Source organism: Camellia sinensis, chromosome 7, assembly GCF_055761805.1.
Source record: "Camellia sinensis isolate YWXY chromosome 7, ASM5576180v1, whole genome shotgun sequence".
Taxonomy (NCBI): domain Eukaryota; kingdom Viridiplantae; phylum Streptophyta; class Magnoliopsida; order Ericales; family Theaceae; genus Camellia; species Camellia sinensis.
In genome coordinates, this window is record NC_138967.1 from 86252172 (window position 1) to 86266564 (window position 14393).

General features: G+C 30.3%; 2 protein-coding genes across 2 annotated transcripts; one reads left to right on the forward strand and one right to left on the reverse strand.

Annotated features, from left to right (window-relative positions):
* Positions 1–711: 711 nt before the first annotated feature.
* Positions 712–2356, reverse strand: LOC114293577 (uncharacterized). Its single transcript, XM_082880864.1, has 2 exons — positions 2030–2356; positions 712–732 (listed from the first exon to the last, which is right to left on the reverse strand). The coding sequence occupies exons 1-2, from the start codon at positions 2354–2356 to the stop codon at positions 712–714; spliced, it is 348 nt and encodes a 115-aa protein (XP_082736990.1).
* Positions 1849–5981, forward strand: LOC114288173 (anaphase-promoting complex subunit 7-like). The gene is made up of 4 exons (XM_082878387.1): positions 1849–3297; positions 3431–3493; positions 3965–4078; positions 5617–5981. Exons 1-4 carry the CDS (start codon positions 3217–3219, stop codon positions 5635–5637), a joined length of 279 nt encoding a protein of 92 aa, XP_082734513.1. The 5' UTR covers positions 1849–3216; the 3' UTR covers positions 5638–5981.
* The last annotated feature ends 8412 nt before the right edge of the window (positions 5982–14393 follow it).

Genomic DNA, 14393 nt, shown 5'->3' on the forward strand with positions numbered 1-14393 from the left:
TGGGCTGAGTTCATTCAAATGTGTAGCCCTACCCAGCCCGAAAATAATATATTAATATTTTATTATATTATTATATATTTGTATATTATATTAAACAATATATAAGTCACTCTACCTCAACCTATATATCCAAAACAATTTCACAAATCATTTATGAAATATTTTGTATCAAGTGAGACCACTTTGTGATATGCCACTGCCTATTGACGAAATGATACTACAAACTTCTAACACACCTCAAAAAATCAACTTCCAAAATTTTGTTATTTGCATAACAACATAGAACAAGTAAAGCTTATTCATCACAAAATTATTAAGAATTTCAAGTTAGCATTGCACGACATACATCGAAACTGGCATGAGTAGTTCTGGAAATGCAAGGCAGTTGTACCAAATCTTGGTTGCAAGTTGCATCTCAAGCCAATGCAGGGACTCCGGCGTTCATTTTAGTCTGGCGAGAGCATGATAACAAGCAACATAGAATAGTTTAAGACTGCAAAACCCAGCAAAGGTAAGTACATCATCATCAATACATTCGTGATTCTGGAAGACAATATCAGCTTTGCTAATATAGCAACTTGAAGCATGAATAAAATCAAGAAGAGATTCAAACACCAATTTCGGACTCTAATGTTTGCTAAATCTACTTTATTAATCATTATTACATTCATCCGTGTCCTATAATTTGTAAAAAAAAAAAAAAATTGAACCTTAAGCAAGATTTGATTGTAACTGAATACATCAAGAATCAGAATAGGATCATAATCAGTAATCCTTAATCACCAGAAAGTGAGCTGCATCAGTGGCTTATCCATTTTTTAAAAGTTTGGTCCTTCTGAAATGCAAGATTATGATATCTTTGTTCCTTGTTCAAAGCCACCGTAAGATAATATAAATCATATAGTATATACATTTGGAATAATGCTTGGGACCCCCTTTTGGAGGTCACCCCCTCACCCCCTTTGCCACGTGGTGGGTGGTGATTGGAGGAGCAGGAAAAAAAAGAAAAAGAAAAAGAAAATGTAACCAATGAGAGAGAGAGGGGGGGTCAAAGGGGGTGGGAGGAAAATGGGGGATGAATCATTGTTGATACATTTGAGCTTAAAATTCAAAGAAATGGCTAGCCATAAATCTGACTTTGCCAATTATTACATGCAAGTCTTTGGAATTTAACAGAGATAAATGCATTTTCACATCTTCATAATTGAAACAGCTAGGGAAAGAGTGGTTACTGCTTAAAAGTCTTGACTATATTCCACTTGCATATATAATCACTAAAATTATATACTAAATTTACTTTCATGATCAAGACATAAAGAAATCATTACAAAAATTTAAAAACATTAAATAAAATCTCAAGTTATCATATCAAATAAAAACTAAACCAACAAAAAGAACATATCAGTAAAATATTACTCTTACTTTTAGAAGCAAAATTATTTAATTCAACTTACATAGTCTATAATGCCCCTTTAATTTAGATTAGATTGTAAATTTAGATTTATTGGACCATATCGTTATTTTTTTAGCCTAGTAATAGTATAAGATTTAAAATTATTGTATTTTATTCTAGGATACCACCAAATTGATGTATTTAAGGCCTGAACCAATAAAATAGGAACAAATTTGGACCTAACAATCACCGTCAATTTAAATCATGTGTTTTGTGTACTTGGTCCAATGTTTGGATCATAATTTATAAAGTAAAAAATAAGAACATAAAGCGAAAAAATCTGAACATATTTTAATGTCTCTTTCATTTTGCATAAAATCCAAACATAACATCTTTACCAATTCTATTTTGTGAAATTTGTGAAATAATTATTATTATTATTATTATTATTATTTTTTTTTTTTTTTTTTTTTTTTTTTTTTTTTTTTTTTGGAGTCAAATGCTATCCTTCATACTATGCCAAAACAATAGGACTAAAATGAGAGTGTGAAATCCACCTCTTGAATTGCAATTCAATAAATTATACAAAATTTTCCCGAGAACCAAACAAAGAAATGAAAAGAAAAAGGAAAATACCATTCCAGAAAAAACAGAGACTCCATAGAATAGGCAAGTAGAATTGAACCAGAGCTTCCCTCCCACAAGAATAGCATAAAGATTTGCAATGGCAAGTGGCCACTGGAAGAGAAGCTCGAGCCACATAAGCCCAACCAAGGAAGAAGGCTTTTCTATGAGCAAGTAATCACCGTAATCGCTTGTGAACCAGAGATTGAGGTCAACGAGGAAATTTGGGAAGAACTTAGAAGGAAAGCACACTTGTGCATCGAAAGCTGGAGCTGCTAAAATCACCACCAAGAAGAAGAATAACAGAACTGCATCTATTAGCTTAATCAAAACCCCCATCTCTCTCTCTCTCTCTCTGGTTTTTGTTTTCTGGTTTTTGATGTGAAGATCAAATTTGTTATTATGTTATATAGGATGAAGAGGGGATCTTGATCTTTGAAAGTTCAACAGAGTTCTTTTTGTTAGTAAAATAAAATAAAATAAAATAAAATATAATGTTCTTGTTTAACCAAAGATCCTATAGTTTTTTTTGAGGGGGTGAATCCAAAGATCCAATAGTTAGTCACAGTAAAATTACATCTAGTGCTAATTTTTCCAGGGGCTTCAATTATTTTAAATTTTGATATTGGGTATTGTGGAAATAATTTATTGTTTGATACTGCTTGATTGGCTTTCAATATAGGTGCCCTTGTTATGAGTATTTCACTTGTTTGGACTCTGCAATAGTTTTATTTTTTGTTGAAAATTCAAAACACATAACATTTGTAATCTAAGTTTGTATGACAGTTCTTTAGATGGACAAAACCAAAGGGTAAAATTAATTTCAAAACACGATTTTATGTTGGAAGATCATGAGCTCCAATTTATGTTTGTCATGTCACAGAATGGCTTGGGCATCTTCTTCTGCTCCTTTTGAATGTTACTTACTATATGCCAACACTACTAGCTACTATTTTTTTCCCATTTAATTTGTGATTCATCTCTTTCATCTGCTATACTTTTCCACTCCTTCCTTGGGCAGAAGTGCCTTTTAAGTTGAAAAGAACATATTTCATTAAATAGTGCTAATTTATCCCTCCCCTCTTTCCATGTGAACAAAGATATTCAAACATAGCATGTCATCATATCTTTTTGTATTGTGACAGTATACATACAAGCAAGCGCTACAACATTGCAAGATTGTTCCCAAACAAAGTACAATGACTAGAAATTCATTGCCTATGTCAAACAAGTTGTCTTCTCCAAATTCTTTTAATAATTTGGGGATTAATGAAAATGAGGTAGTTTGACATGCTCCCCTACTTGTTCTTTCCCTTTTTTGACATACTTGGGTCATAACAAGTTTTGTTTATAAATCTTGGATATTTAAGGTTAGTCATTTCACAAACAATTTACTCTCACATCTTGGTGCAGGTGAAGTTCAAAATTGCATCTTGTCACTGTTCACTGAATGAGAATAGAGCTGCTCTTGTTGAGGTTCCATCTCCATACTCTCTGTTTGCATTCGTGTTTCTTTAATCAATTTGTTAAGTCACTTTTGGTGAGGTTATATTTTAGTATATGAATGTGTAGTTTATGTATAAATTTTGCTTTTTGTTGCTAATTGATATAGTCTTTGACACTCACTCTCCCTGCCGCCCATTCCTTGCTCCCGTTATTTGGCAAATGTCATCATAATTTGGGGGTTTTATTGTTATCTGGAAGACCTTAGATTACACTTTTCATCCAGTAGCTAAGGAACTTGCTGTATTGTTTGTCACTTTTGTGTAAATGTTCATGTTATCCATGTAATGTTACAATTACATTGTATGTTCTAGGATGAGTCTTTTGAGCAACTTGGGTTTGTTGCATGGTCTTTTTACAATTTAACTTGGATGTGATTTTATTCATTTTTAGTTTCTTTCATTTTAAGAATAGAAGAATATGCTTTACTCCTTTATTTTACAGATGGAGGGAATTCCTAACAAAGCAAGAAATTTGCAAATGAATCTAATGATGGGCAAGCTTTATCGAAATTCAAGACACTCGTTCTTCCATTGCTTGTTACAAAGAGTGTTTGAGGTTTGTCATGTTGGATTTCTTAATGCCAATTTTCATTCCAAGGATAACAATTTAAATTTGATTATTTTATCATTTTGTGTATGCTTCTTTTATTCAGTTCTCTTTTTAGCAATAGTATAAGAATTTTTTGGGTGCTTTTTGTGAGTCTCACTTGAAATCTGAACACATTTAGCATTATAAAGCTTCGTGCTTGCTCTTATATAGATATTTCTTGATTGGATGATTGGTGTGTTCTTTAAAAAAAAAGGCACGAGTGTCTATTTTTGTCCGTAGTTATGTAGTTATATTTCAACATCTTGATCATTCCCATTGTTTTTGACTTATTAATTAGAGTGGTTTATTGAATTGTTTTTAGTTTACCTAACCTCATTCATCAATGAGCAGGTGTCTTTCACCTATTAAAAATACAATTCGAGAAATCCAGCAAAGCTTTTGAGTCCTGGCATTTCTGTGACCATGCAACTCTTTATTTACTACATAAAGTTGGGCAGTGCATTTTTTATTATTATAAGTAAATGTAACTACGAAAGACGGCGAAGGACCACAACCAACAAGCATGTACAAATCACCAAAAATAAAAAATAAACAAGAAAAATGCAAAGCAAAACAAAACAAATCCCTATATGTCAACAAGCATGTACGAATCACCAAAAATTAAAATTAAAATCCACAAAATAGTATAAAGAAAGGGGCAGCCCCCTTGAGGCAAAAATATAGTTGTGGAAGCACTGATCCTTTCAAGGAATTAATGGAATTCTCCCTCCCTTCAAATGATCTACAATTGCACCACAAAACGCACAACGGAGCTACCTACCAAGCCTTCCAACTAACCCGACTCAGGCAACCCCTATGCCAAAAATCAAAGAGGTTCTTTACCCACCCAGCATAACCCAAGTGACACCAAAGACAGAGAATTAAGCTCCAATTATCTGAGGCCACTTTGCAATAAAGCAATAAATGATTGACTGACTCCCCCGTCTCCTTATACATACAACACCAATCCAGTTGAAACTAATCTTCCTCAAATTTTCAATGATGAGAATGACTAACAATTTTTTCCATTTTCTAGGTCAAAACCAAACCAATTTATAAGCCTTGTGTCCCAATCAAGTGGGGTCGGCTACATAAATCATTTTTTTTCATTTCATTTTCTATGTCAAAGTATGTTAATTGTGTCTCATTCCTTGCTTTTATTTTGTATGTAACTTTCTTTTCTTTTATTTTAAAATTTCATTTTATGTCCGGGGGGCTGGTGGTTGAATATGATTACAGTCTTGATTGGGTCAGCCCATAAAATAACAGTGCGGAATCAGTGAGTAGCAGTGCAATTATTGACTGTGAATGCCTCATAGATTCACATCCAAGGACAGTTTCTGCTGTTACTACTACTATAATAACAACAATATCGAACGTACTGCTAACACTGCTACTAAGATATTTAATTGTTCTTCTTGTTATCTTTTTATCATTTATGTATTGCTGGAAGATTTCAGTACTTTTATAGCATGCTCATTCTTTATTTGTTTTGTTTTTGACAGACATTTCCCTTATGTTGTTGAGGCTATCATAGCCTTGGCTGAACTAGGAGTTGCTTCAAAGGATATTATTTCATTATTTCCTCAGGTTTGTAGGTAAAATAAAAATCAGAGTTCTGCTCCATTGATTCAAAGTGTATGTAATATGAAAAATGCCGTAGACCCCCAGTGGGGGTGACCCAACACGCCTACTGTTTTTTGATTAGTCCATATTTTTTTTTTTTTGTCTTCCACTTGCTGTCCCCCCCCCCCCCACGTGGAGGTGGGGGTGCTGAGGGTCACTCCCCACTGGGGTCCCAACACTGTTGATGTAATATGATGTTCAAAGATTATTATTTTTCTGAGAAGTATTCATGTTTAGATATAAATTTAGCATATCATGCTTTATGAAGAATTTTTAATTCGATCATGCTACGTAGCTCGAATGTCGCGGCTCGAAACGCGGCTCGACACCAAAACGACGTCGTTTTGGTGTCGATTTTGTTTTTTTTTTTTTTTTTTCTTGGTTTTGCAGAACGAAGAAGAAGAAGAAGAAGAAGAAGAAGAAGAAGAAGGGAGAAGAAGAGAAGGGAGGAGGAGGAGGAGGAGGAGGAGGAGGGAGGGGAGGGGGCCATAAAAACCGGTTTGAGGAGGAGGGGAGGCGGGGCTGCGACGGAGGAGGAAGCAGAGGCGGCGGCGGGAGCTACGACGACGGCGGGAGCTGCGACGACGGCGGGGCGGGGAGCTGCGACGCCGACCTTCTTCCTCTCCCTCCCTTCTCTTTCTTCTCTCCCTCTCTTTCTCTCCCTCTCCCTCTCCCTCTCGAGCCATTTTCGAGCCTGGTAGCTTCGAGCTACCAGGCATTTTCCTTTTTAATTATGCACTATGCCATTCCTTGGAAAAGATGAAAAGGGGACATAAAATAGTCCATTTTGCTGATGTTTTCTTGTGCTAAACAAGTGGAGTAAAGGTTGAGGTTTAGTGGTTTACACTTGAATTTGATTAATTAAACGTATTTGTTTTGCCAAGCTATGATTTTAGTTTTAGTTATTTCTTTCTAAATTTCTTGTATTATATCATTAAAAATTTATAATTAATAAATCTTTTTATCACGATTTTATAAATTGTTGTTAAAATGTATAATTAGCAACTCTTTTTGTGATGAATTTTTAGAATTATTGTTAAAGGCCTCGTTTGAGAATAGGTTTTTTTTAGTAACTTTTTAGTTTTTTGGCTAAATATGATATAAAAAAAATTAGTATGTTTGGGATGATTTTTTGATTTTTTACGAAATGATATGTAAAAAGTATAGAGAATTTTTTTTTAAAAACTTTTTAGTATGGGTCGTTGGTTTTTTGGTTTTTTTAGTAACTTTTTGACTGAAATTATCACTTGCCAAACGAGGCCAAAGTTGAAAATTAGTAATGTTTTTTTGTGATAATTTTTTTAAATTGTCGTTAAAATTTATAATTAATAATATTTTTTGTGATAAAAAAATTCAAATTGTCGTTAATAATTAACAATTAGTGATTTTTTTAATAGTATTTGATAAAAAATATCATTAATTATCATAGAACTTATTAAATAATAAGTTCATTTGTTAAGACTTATACGTAAGCACCTCTACTATTTATTTCAATAATGAAAAATATATATTATATAAATAAGGAGAAATTCTATACCCCTACCCCTAAGTTATGTCATTTTTTTTTAGTTATGACTAATTTTTTTTAGTTATGACTCATGAGATTTTGTATTATGTGTTATGTGTTATTTGGTTATGAATTTTTTTTTTTAATTCTGACTCAGAAAGTATGAAATTTTGTCAATTTTTTTAGTTAAAAGGTACATACGGTACACATCCTTTGAAATGTGTGCATCATAATCTTTTCCATACATAACGGATATTTATTCATAAATCCCTATTCACCTATTTATGTTTTACTTAATTCAAATTATTTTTTTATATTTCAATAAGTTCTATGGGTGATATAATTACCAAAATACTTTTAATAATAATAGGGTGAAACGCTCATTAATATTCATATTGATAATGTGAATATAGTGCGAATATTTTGTAATGTGAAAATTCACACTATCAAATATGAAAGTTTACATCACAAAATTACTAAGGGTTCAAAAAATATTTGTAAAAATAAAATTATCTATAAAATATCTTAAATATGAGAATTAAGATTTGATAAACCAAATGTCCACATAATAAAATTTATTGAAATAAAATAATATATTATGAACTAATTAAAATAAAAACACTTAAAAGAATATTTCTTAATAAATTTTTTTATTTTATTTTATAGTATCCCAAAAATTACTTAATCTTTAACCCACATGACCCAAATCAGTTCGCACAGTTTGGAAAGGTGAACAGAGATGCAATTTCTTTCCGATGTACCAAAAAAGAAAAAAATGGATAAATTATATTTTATTATAGTATTACTTAATATTACTTTAGACCACTTAATTAAAAAATGCTAAATAAAAATATTATTTGTAAATCTATCATAATAAAAGTAAAATTATTTGTAAATCCATCCTGATAAAAGTAAGATAAGGAGTCTTCTTAAATTTTAATAACATACTTGACTTAATAAACCTTTTTAAAACTCTTTTGTACTCCTATCAAATTGTAACAATAACAAATTAGCATATCACTTTCAATGGGATAAAATAATATATTATTTTTAAAAAATATAATAATTATATTTAATTTTTTTATATTATGTAAAATAAAAGTTAAATGGAAGTTAGTCAATCGAGATTTTCTTAATTGTTTAAAATTAAGAAAATCAAAAAAATTAGTATGAGATATTGATCATAAGGTTTCTCAATAAAAATCTCATTTTGCTTATATAAACGGAAGTATAAGATTCACTTTATGTAAGTGAAACAATTCACTTTTTCCTTCTTTTCTCGATGTGAGATTATAAAATAAAAGGTAAATGAAAGCTAGCCAACATGAATTTTCTTAGTTGTTTAAAATTAAGAAAATTCAACAATTTTAAAATAAGGGTTTGGAGCTCCTAGAAGGTTTCTCCCTAAAAATCTCATTTTCCTTATATAATATATAGATAGATGGTGAAAAAAATTTTGCTTTTTCTTCTTCTCCCGATGTAGGATTATAAAATAAATTATAAACTAATTAGAATTTTATTTTTATATGGTTTAATGGAAGTTAGCCAATGAATTTTTTTTTTTAAATTCTTAAAATTATTAAAAACATCATGAGAAATTGTGATTAAACTGGCGAATCGGTCAAACCAAAAATGATTCAGCTTAATTAGTTAGGTCAAATGACCAACCAACTTATATAAAAATTAATTAATTAAAACTTTTAAATGTTATTCTAATTTTAAAATTTAAACTGTCTTGAATTGAAATATACACAATACTACACTATTAAGATTCACTTTATATAAGTGAAATAACTTATTTTAATTTTTTCTTTCTCCGATGTGGGATTATAAAATAAAAGTTAACAATTATTTGGACGGAAAGTTTATTTCTAATCAAGTAATCTCAGTCTTTCAATTTTTAATTAGATTAATCTTTTGTTTATTTCGAAATAAAGAAATCTAATTAATATATTTTGAAAAACTGCTACAATCGCGGTTACATCAACAAATCAATCAAATCAAAAATGATTTCGCCTAATCGGCTGGGTCATGATTAATTAATTAAAATTTTTAAAATATAAACTATATTGAATTGAAACATGCATAATACTACAATATTAAATGGGATGAGAGTGCAAAATTCATTTTATATGAGTAAAATAATTCATTTTTTTTTCTTTTCCCGATGTGAGATTATCAAATAAAAGTTAGTCAATAGATATTTTCTTAATTGTTTAAAATCAAGAAAATCAAGAAAATTAGTACAAGATATTGAAACTCTCACAATGGTCTTGATTAAATAGGATGGGAATATAAGATTTCCTTTATATGAGTAAAATAAATCATTTTTTTCCTTCTTTTTCTAATATGAAATTATCAAATAAAAACTAGCCAATAAAAATTTTCTTAATTATTTAAAATTAAAAAAATCAAAAAATTAGTATGAGATATTGAAACTCCTTCACTAAAAATACTATTTTTCTTATATATATATATATATATAGATAGATATTACTTAACACATGTTTCGCGTGGGCAAGGGTCTGGCTTTCTTCAGATCAAAAACAAAAAGGGCCTGGCATTATACCAATAAAAATGGGAATAAGAAAGTTGCAGAGAACTGAGTGCAACTACATTATAAAATAAAATTTAAAAAAAAGACAAATAAATGATTTTATACAGTGACCCACCTAAAAATTTACTAAAATTGCAAAAACCTATCTTGATATTTTAGAAATAACAAAAAAAATTTCAGAGCATGTTTGGTACGATAAAATGAAATAGAGTGAGAATAAAATGAGAGTGAGAATGGAATATAAGGTTGCATATAATGTGATGTCTATTCTCATTCCATTGTTTGGTTGTGAACATGGAATGACATAAGAATAGGATGACAAGTCTCATTCTCATATTTGGTTATGCCTATTAAATTCGTGGAATTGAAATTTTTATTTATTTATTTATTTTTAACAAGTTAGTAACAAATAAATTAAAATTTTATATAGATCATGATAATGTTAATAGTTGTGAAAGTGATGGTGTGAGTCGTAGTAATGGCGGTGGCGGTAGCGGCAGCGGCAGCGACAGCGACAGCGACATCAGTGGTGGTGATAGAAATGATAGTAGCATGGGGGTAGTAAGGTTGTTGTGGCCTTAGTGGTGGTGGTAAGGTGGTGTTATGATTGCAATGGTAGTGGCGGCGGCAGCAGCTAACAGTAGTAAAGTGATGGTTTTCGCGATGGTGATGGTGGTGGTGTGATGTTTATAAAGGTAGAAGTAGTAGTGGTAAGATAGTGGCTGTGGCGGTAGAGGTAATGGTGGTAGTACGAGCGATGGTAGTAGGGTAGTGGTTCTCACGATAGTGATAGTAGTTGTTTTATGTTGTAGATGTGGTAGTAGTGATTGTGGTGGTAGTGGTGGTGGTAATAGTGGCGACACCGATAGTATGATAGTGGTAGTACGATGGTGTGGTGGTTGTGGTGGTGACCATGGTGGTGGTTGTGGTGGTGGAGGTTGTGGTGACAATAAGGTGGTAGTGGCAGTGGTGGTGGCGGTAGTGGTGACAATAAGGTGACAACGGCGGTGGCGGTAGGATGGTATGAGAACGGAATGGTGGTAGTAGCTAAATAACAAATAAATAAACAAAATTTTATAGTAATTCTATGATGGGATAGAATGATCATTTATTAGATTAGAGGAAGGAATAGGCATTTTCATATTTTGTTAGAATAGTCATTCCAATGGAATGACTATTTCCAGTTAGATAAAGCGTGCCAAACAAGCGAAAATGAATGCAAAGTTAGAATAGGTATTCCATTCTAGCCCATTCCATCATACCAAACATGCTCTCAGTGTTTTCCAGTAATACTATAAATTCAAACTTAACTATCCAGAAATTACCCAGAATCATCATCTCGTGGTTTAGATTTATTCGACAAGTGGACGCCACATCACAAAAATTTAATTTCAACCACACAATCTCTTTCGGAATAAATTTAAGATAGTTAAGGTGGGGTTCATAGCAGTTTTCTTCTAAAAATATTAACTCCACGTCTCATCTTCCTTAGCTAGAACTTTGATAAGCAACACCTCTTCATTTTACTCAAAATTTCTTTTGGGCAAATTAATTGCAAGTCCTCATTGAAAAGAGGTGTACTCTATTTAATCCCAAAACCTTTTAGATAGACCAAAGGTCCTACACCTTCTTTCTTCTCTTTATCTCTCTTTCTGATATTCGATGATCGACTACCATGCCTTCCTTCTTCTCCTTTTCTTTCTGATATACAGTCACCACTGATTACCATTGACTGGGGTTCACGGGCAACCATCGACTATTGACTTCTTACTTTGCTCTCACCGACGGTGAAGGGAATGAGTTCCCAGAGAAGAAGATGTGTAGATCTACTCAAATTTAATATAGATCTACATCAAATCCAGCTAGATCTAAACTAAAAGTAGTTATCAAAATACAATCATCTGTCTATCTCTTTCGATCTCTCAGTTTTTCTACTTTTTCTCTACTATACACTTTTTTTTTCCTGTTTTAATGGAGAAAAATTTTAAATTCTAAACAAATTGTTTTCAAGTTTTAGTTACATGCATTGAAAATAGTAAAATTTTCCAGTTTCAATTTTTTTGGTGCTAAAATGAATCATGCTTTAAAATTGTAAAATTTTACAATTTCATAACATGTTTTTACTGTAAAATTTTGTAGTTTCATAACATACTTTTCAGTTTGATTAATAAGGATAAATGCTTAATAGAATCATGCTTTGAAATTGTAACAATTTTACAGTTTTAAAACTTGCTTTTCAGTTTGATCAATATTGGAGATTATTTGGTTAAACCCTACAAAAATTAAAAAATAACATATGTTTTTTCCCATTGTTGTTGTTTATTGATGTTACGTTTTTTTCCCTTTCAGTTTGTTAATATTTAACACATTTTGCTACGTTTTTTTACTCTATTTTCTCTATTTATGCCGATGAGTTTTCGATGATGTTCTTGATATCCAGCTAACATTCTGGACATTCCCGATGACTTTTAGTGATATTTAGAATACTTCAGTGATACTCTGGCGAATTTCGAGCGATACTTCAGTAACTTCTTGGTGATGTTTAGCATTTCGGCGAGTCTTCAGTGACTGTCTAAAGAAGTTCGGCGGCGGTGTGATGTAGCAGTGTCTTTAAATTTAAAAGAAAAAGAATTTTTTGGTAATAATTAAAATTATGTAACACTAATTGGTGCAAGTATTTTAAATAAATTTTAAAATTTGTATATGGTATTTACCAGCAAGTGCCCCCTCCGTCCCCCCTTTTTCTCTCTCCAAGTTTAGTATCCCAGTGATTTCTCTTTCCCGTACTCAGTCACACCTCTAATCTCAAACCTACAAATTCAAATCAAACAACAAATACTTACAATCAGACCACCACCAAAAAGAAAGAAAAGAAAATTGAAATTCATGGTTTTAGTTCATGACTCTAGACAATGGTGGTAAAAATCAATTTGTCCACTAGTCCTCCATTGGATCTGAGGTCTTTCGCATCCTCAAAGAGGGTGAGGTCACAAGTGTTAACTTTTGTCAATTTCATCCCTAAATAGTGTTGGTCCATGTTTAGATAAGAACATTGTTGGAGTTACTAACAAAAATCACTTAAAAAATTACGGTACATACGCATTACATACATGAAGTATGACTTTTATAGTGTGTAGTTTATTCGGTAATTTTATTGGTAATTTTAAATTTGCAGGCCAAAGCAATTATAAGTATATTTTATTAAAAAGATTATGTACCATACGCACGTTATAACTAAAGAAAAAATGATATAATTTCATAATTTTTGAGTCATAATTAAAATAAAATATAATGAAATATCACATCAGACACTAAAAAAAGAAAAATTAGTCATAATTAGAAAAAAAATAACATAATTAAATGTGCATATAATACACCTTTTAAAAAAGATATGTATAGTAAAATTTCCCTTTTATCAAGTATGGTTATATGGGATGTTAAAAAGAGAAAAAGAAAAAAAGTACAGTTATATGGGCAAATTATTATTAGAGGGAGTTGGGCCAAAAAAAAAAAAAAAATCCAAACATATGGTTCTTCTAGTCCACTTTGATTTTTTATTATTAATTTTTTTTTTTATAAAATGTATCTTTAAAATACATTGTAAAATTGTTTAAAAAAATTATAAATTTTTTTTACTACACTTATTTTTATACATAATTTACCATCTTTTTAAATTAAAAAATAGTAAAAACGCTAAATAAATTATCAAATATTTTACTAAATACTTACATGAGTGTGAAATTTGTGTAAGTATTTAATAAAATATTTGATAATTCAATGCTTAAAAAAGCAATTGGAATTCAAATGAATTATCAAATATTTTATTAAATACTTACACGGATTTCACACTCATGTAAGTATTTAGTAAAATATTTGATATTTCACTTGAATTCCAATTGCTTTTTTAATTTTTTTAACATATACTCAGAGAGTTTATGTTAACAAATTCTTAAAAAGAAGTAGATTCAAATAAGGAAAAATATTAAAAAATAATTATAAATTAATGAGAAATTTTATAAATATTAATAATAAAAATTATAATTTTTTTCATATATATATATATATATATATTCCTGAATTTCACTTGGTCCCTCCAAATAATTGGATCCTAACCTATTGAAAGTACAACCGATGATCAATAGATGGCGGTTCCAAGTTCTAAAGAGGTGTAAATGGTTTGGTTCGATCGGTATTAAGAGTATATTTAGAATGAAATTGATCCTTTTGATTTTTATGAATGAGAAATTGATATAGACCGTATACTACTATTTGGTTTTATTGTTTTTGTAGAAATTTACATAAAATTTTAAAATGTTCTATAGTAGATTATAGAATTTCACATTAAAAATAAATAAAAAAATATGAAAATTACTTTATAAATATTTTTTTTCCTAATTTTTATCACAAAAGTATATTACATTAATTACTTTTCAGATAATATTAAAAAATTATAATATAAAAATATTTAAATATAATATTTGATCAATTCAATTTATATTGATATAAAAAATTTCAAAATAAAAATAAAAATAAAAAATTTCAAAATCGAAACGATTTGTATATTATAAAAACAGACCAAAAATTAAAATTTC

Bases quoted from the DNA above. Each gene is read 5' to 3' on its own strand.
- LOC114293577 (XM_082880864.1), bottom strand. From the start codon at position 2,356: ATGGGGGTTTTGATTAAGCTAATAGATGCAGTTCTGTTATTCTTCTTC. The intron at 733-2,029 runs GTATTTTCCTTT...TGATGTATTCAG, and splicing joins TCTCTGTTTTTTCTGGAATG to TTACAATCAAATCTTGCTTA.
- LOC114288173 (XM_082878387.1), top strand. From the start codon at position 3,217: ATGACTAGAAATTCATTGCCTATGTCAAACAAGTTGTCTTCTCCAAAT. The intron at 3,298-3,430 runs GTAGTTTGACAT...ATCTTGGTGCAG, and splicing joins TGGGGATTAATGAAAATGAG to GTGAAGTTCAAAATTGCATC. The intron at 4,079-5,616 runs GTTTGTCATGTT...TGTTTTTGACAG, and splicing joins TGTTACAAAGAGTGTTTGAG to ACATTTCCCTTATGTTGTTG.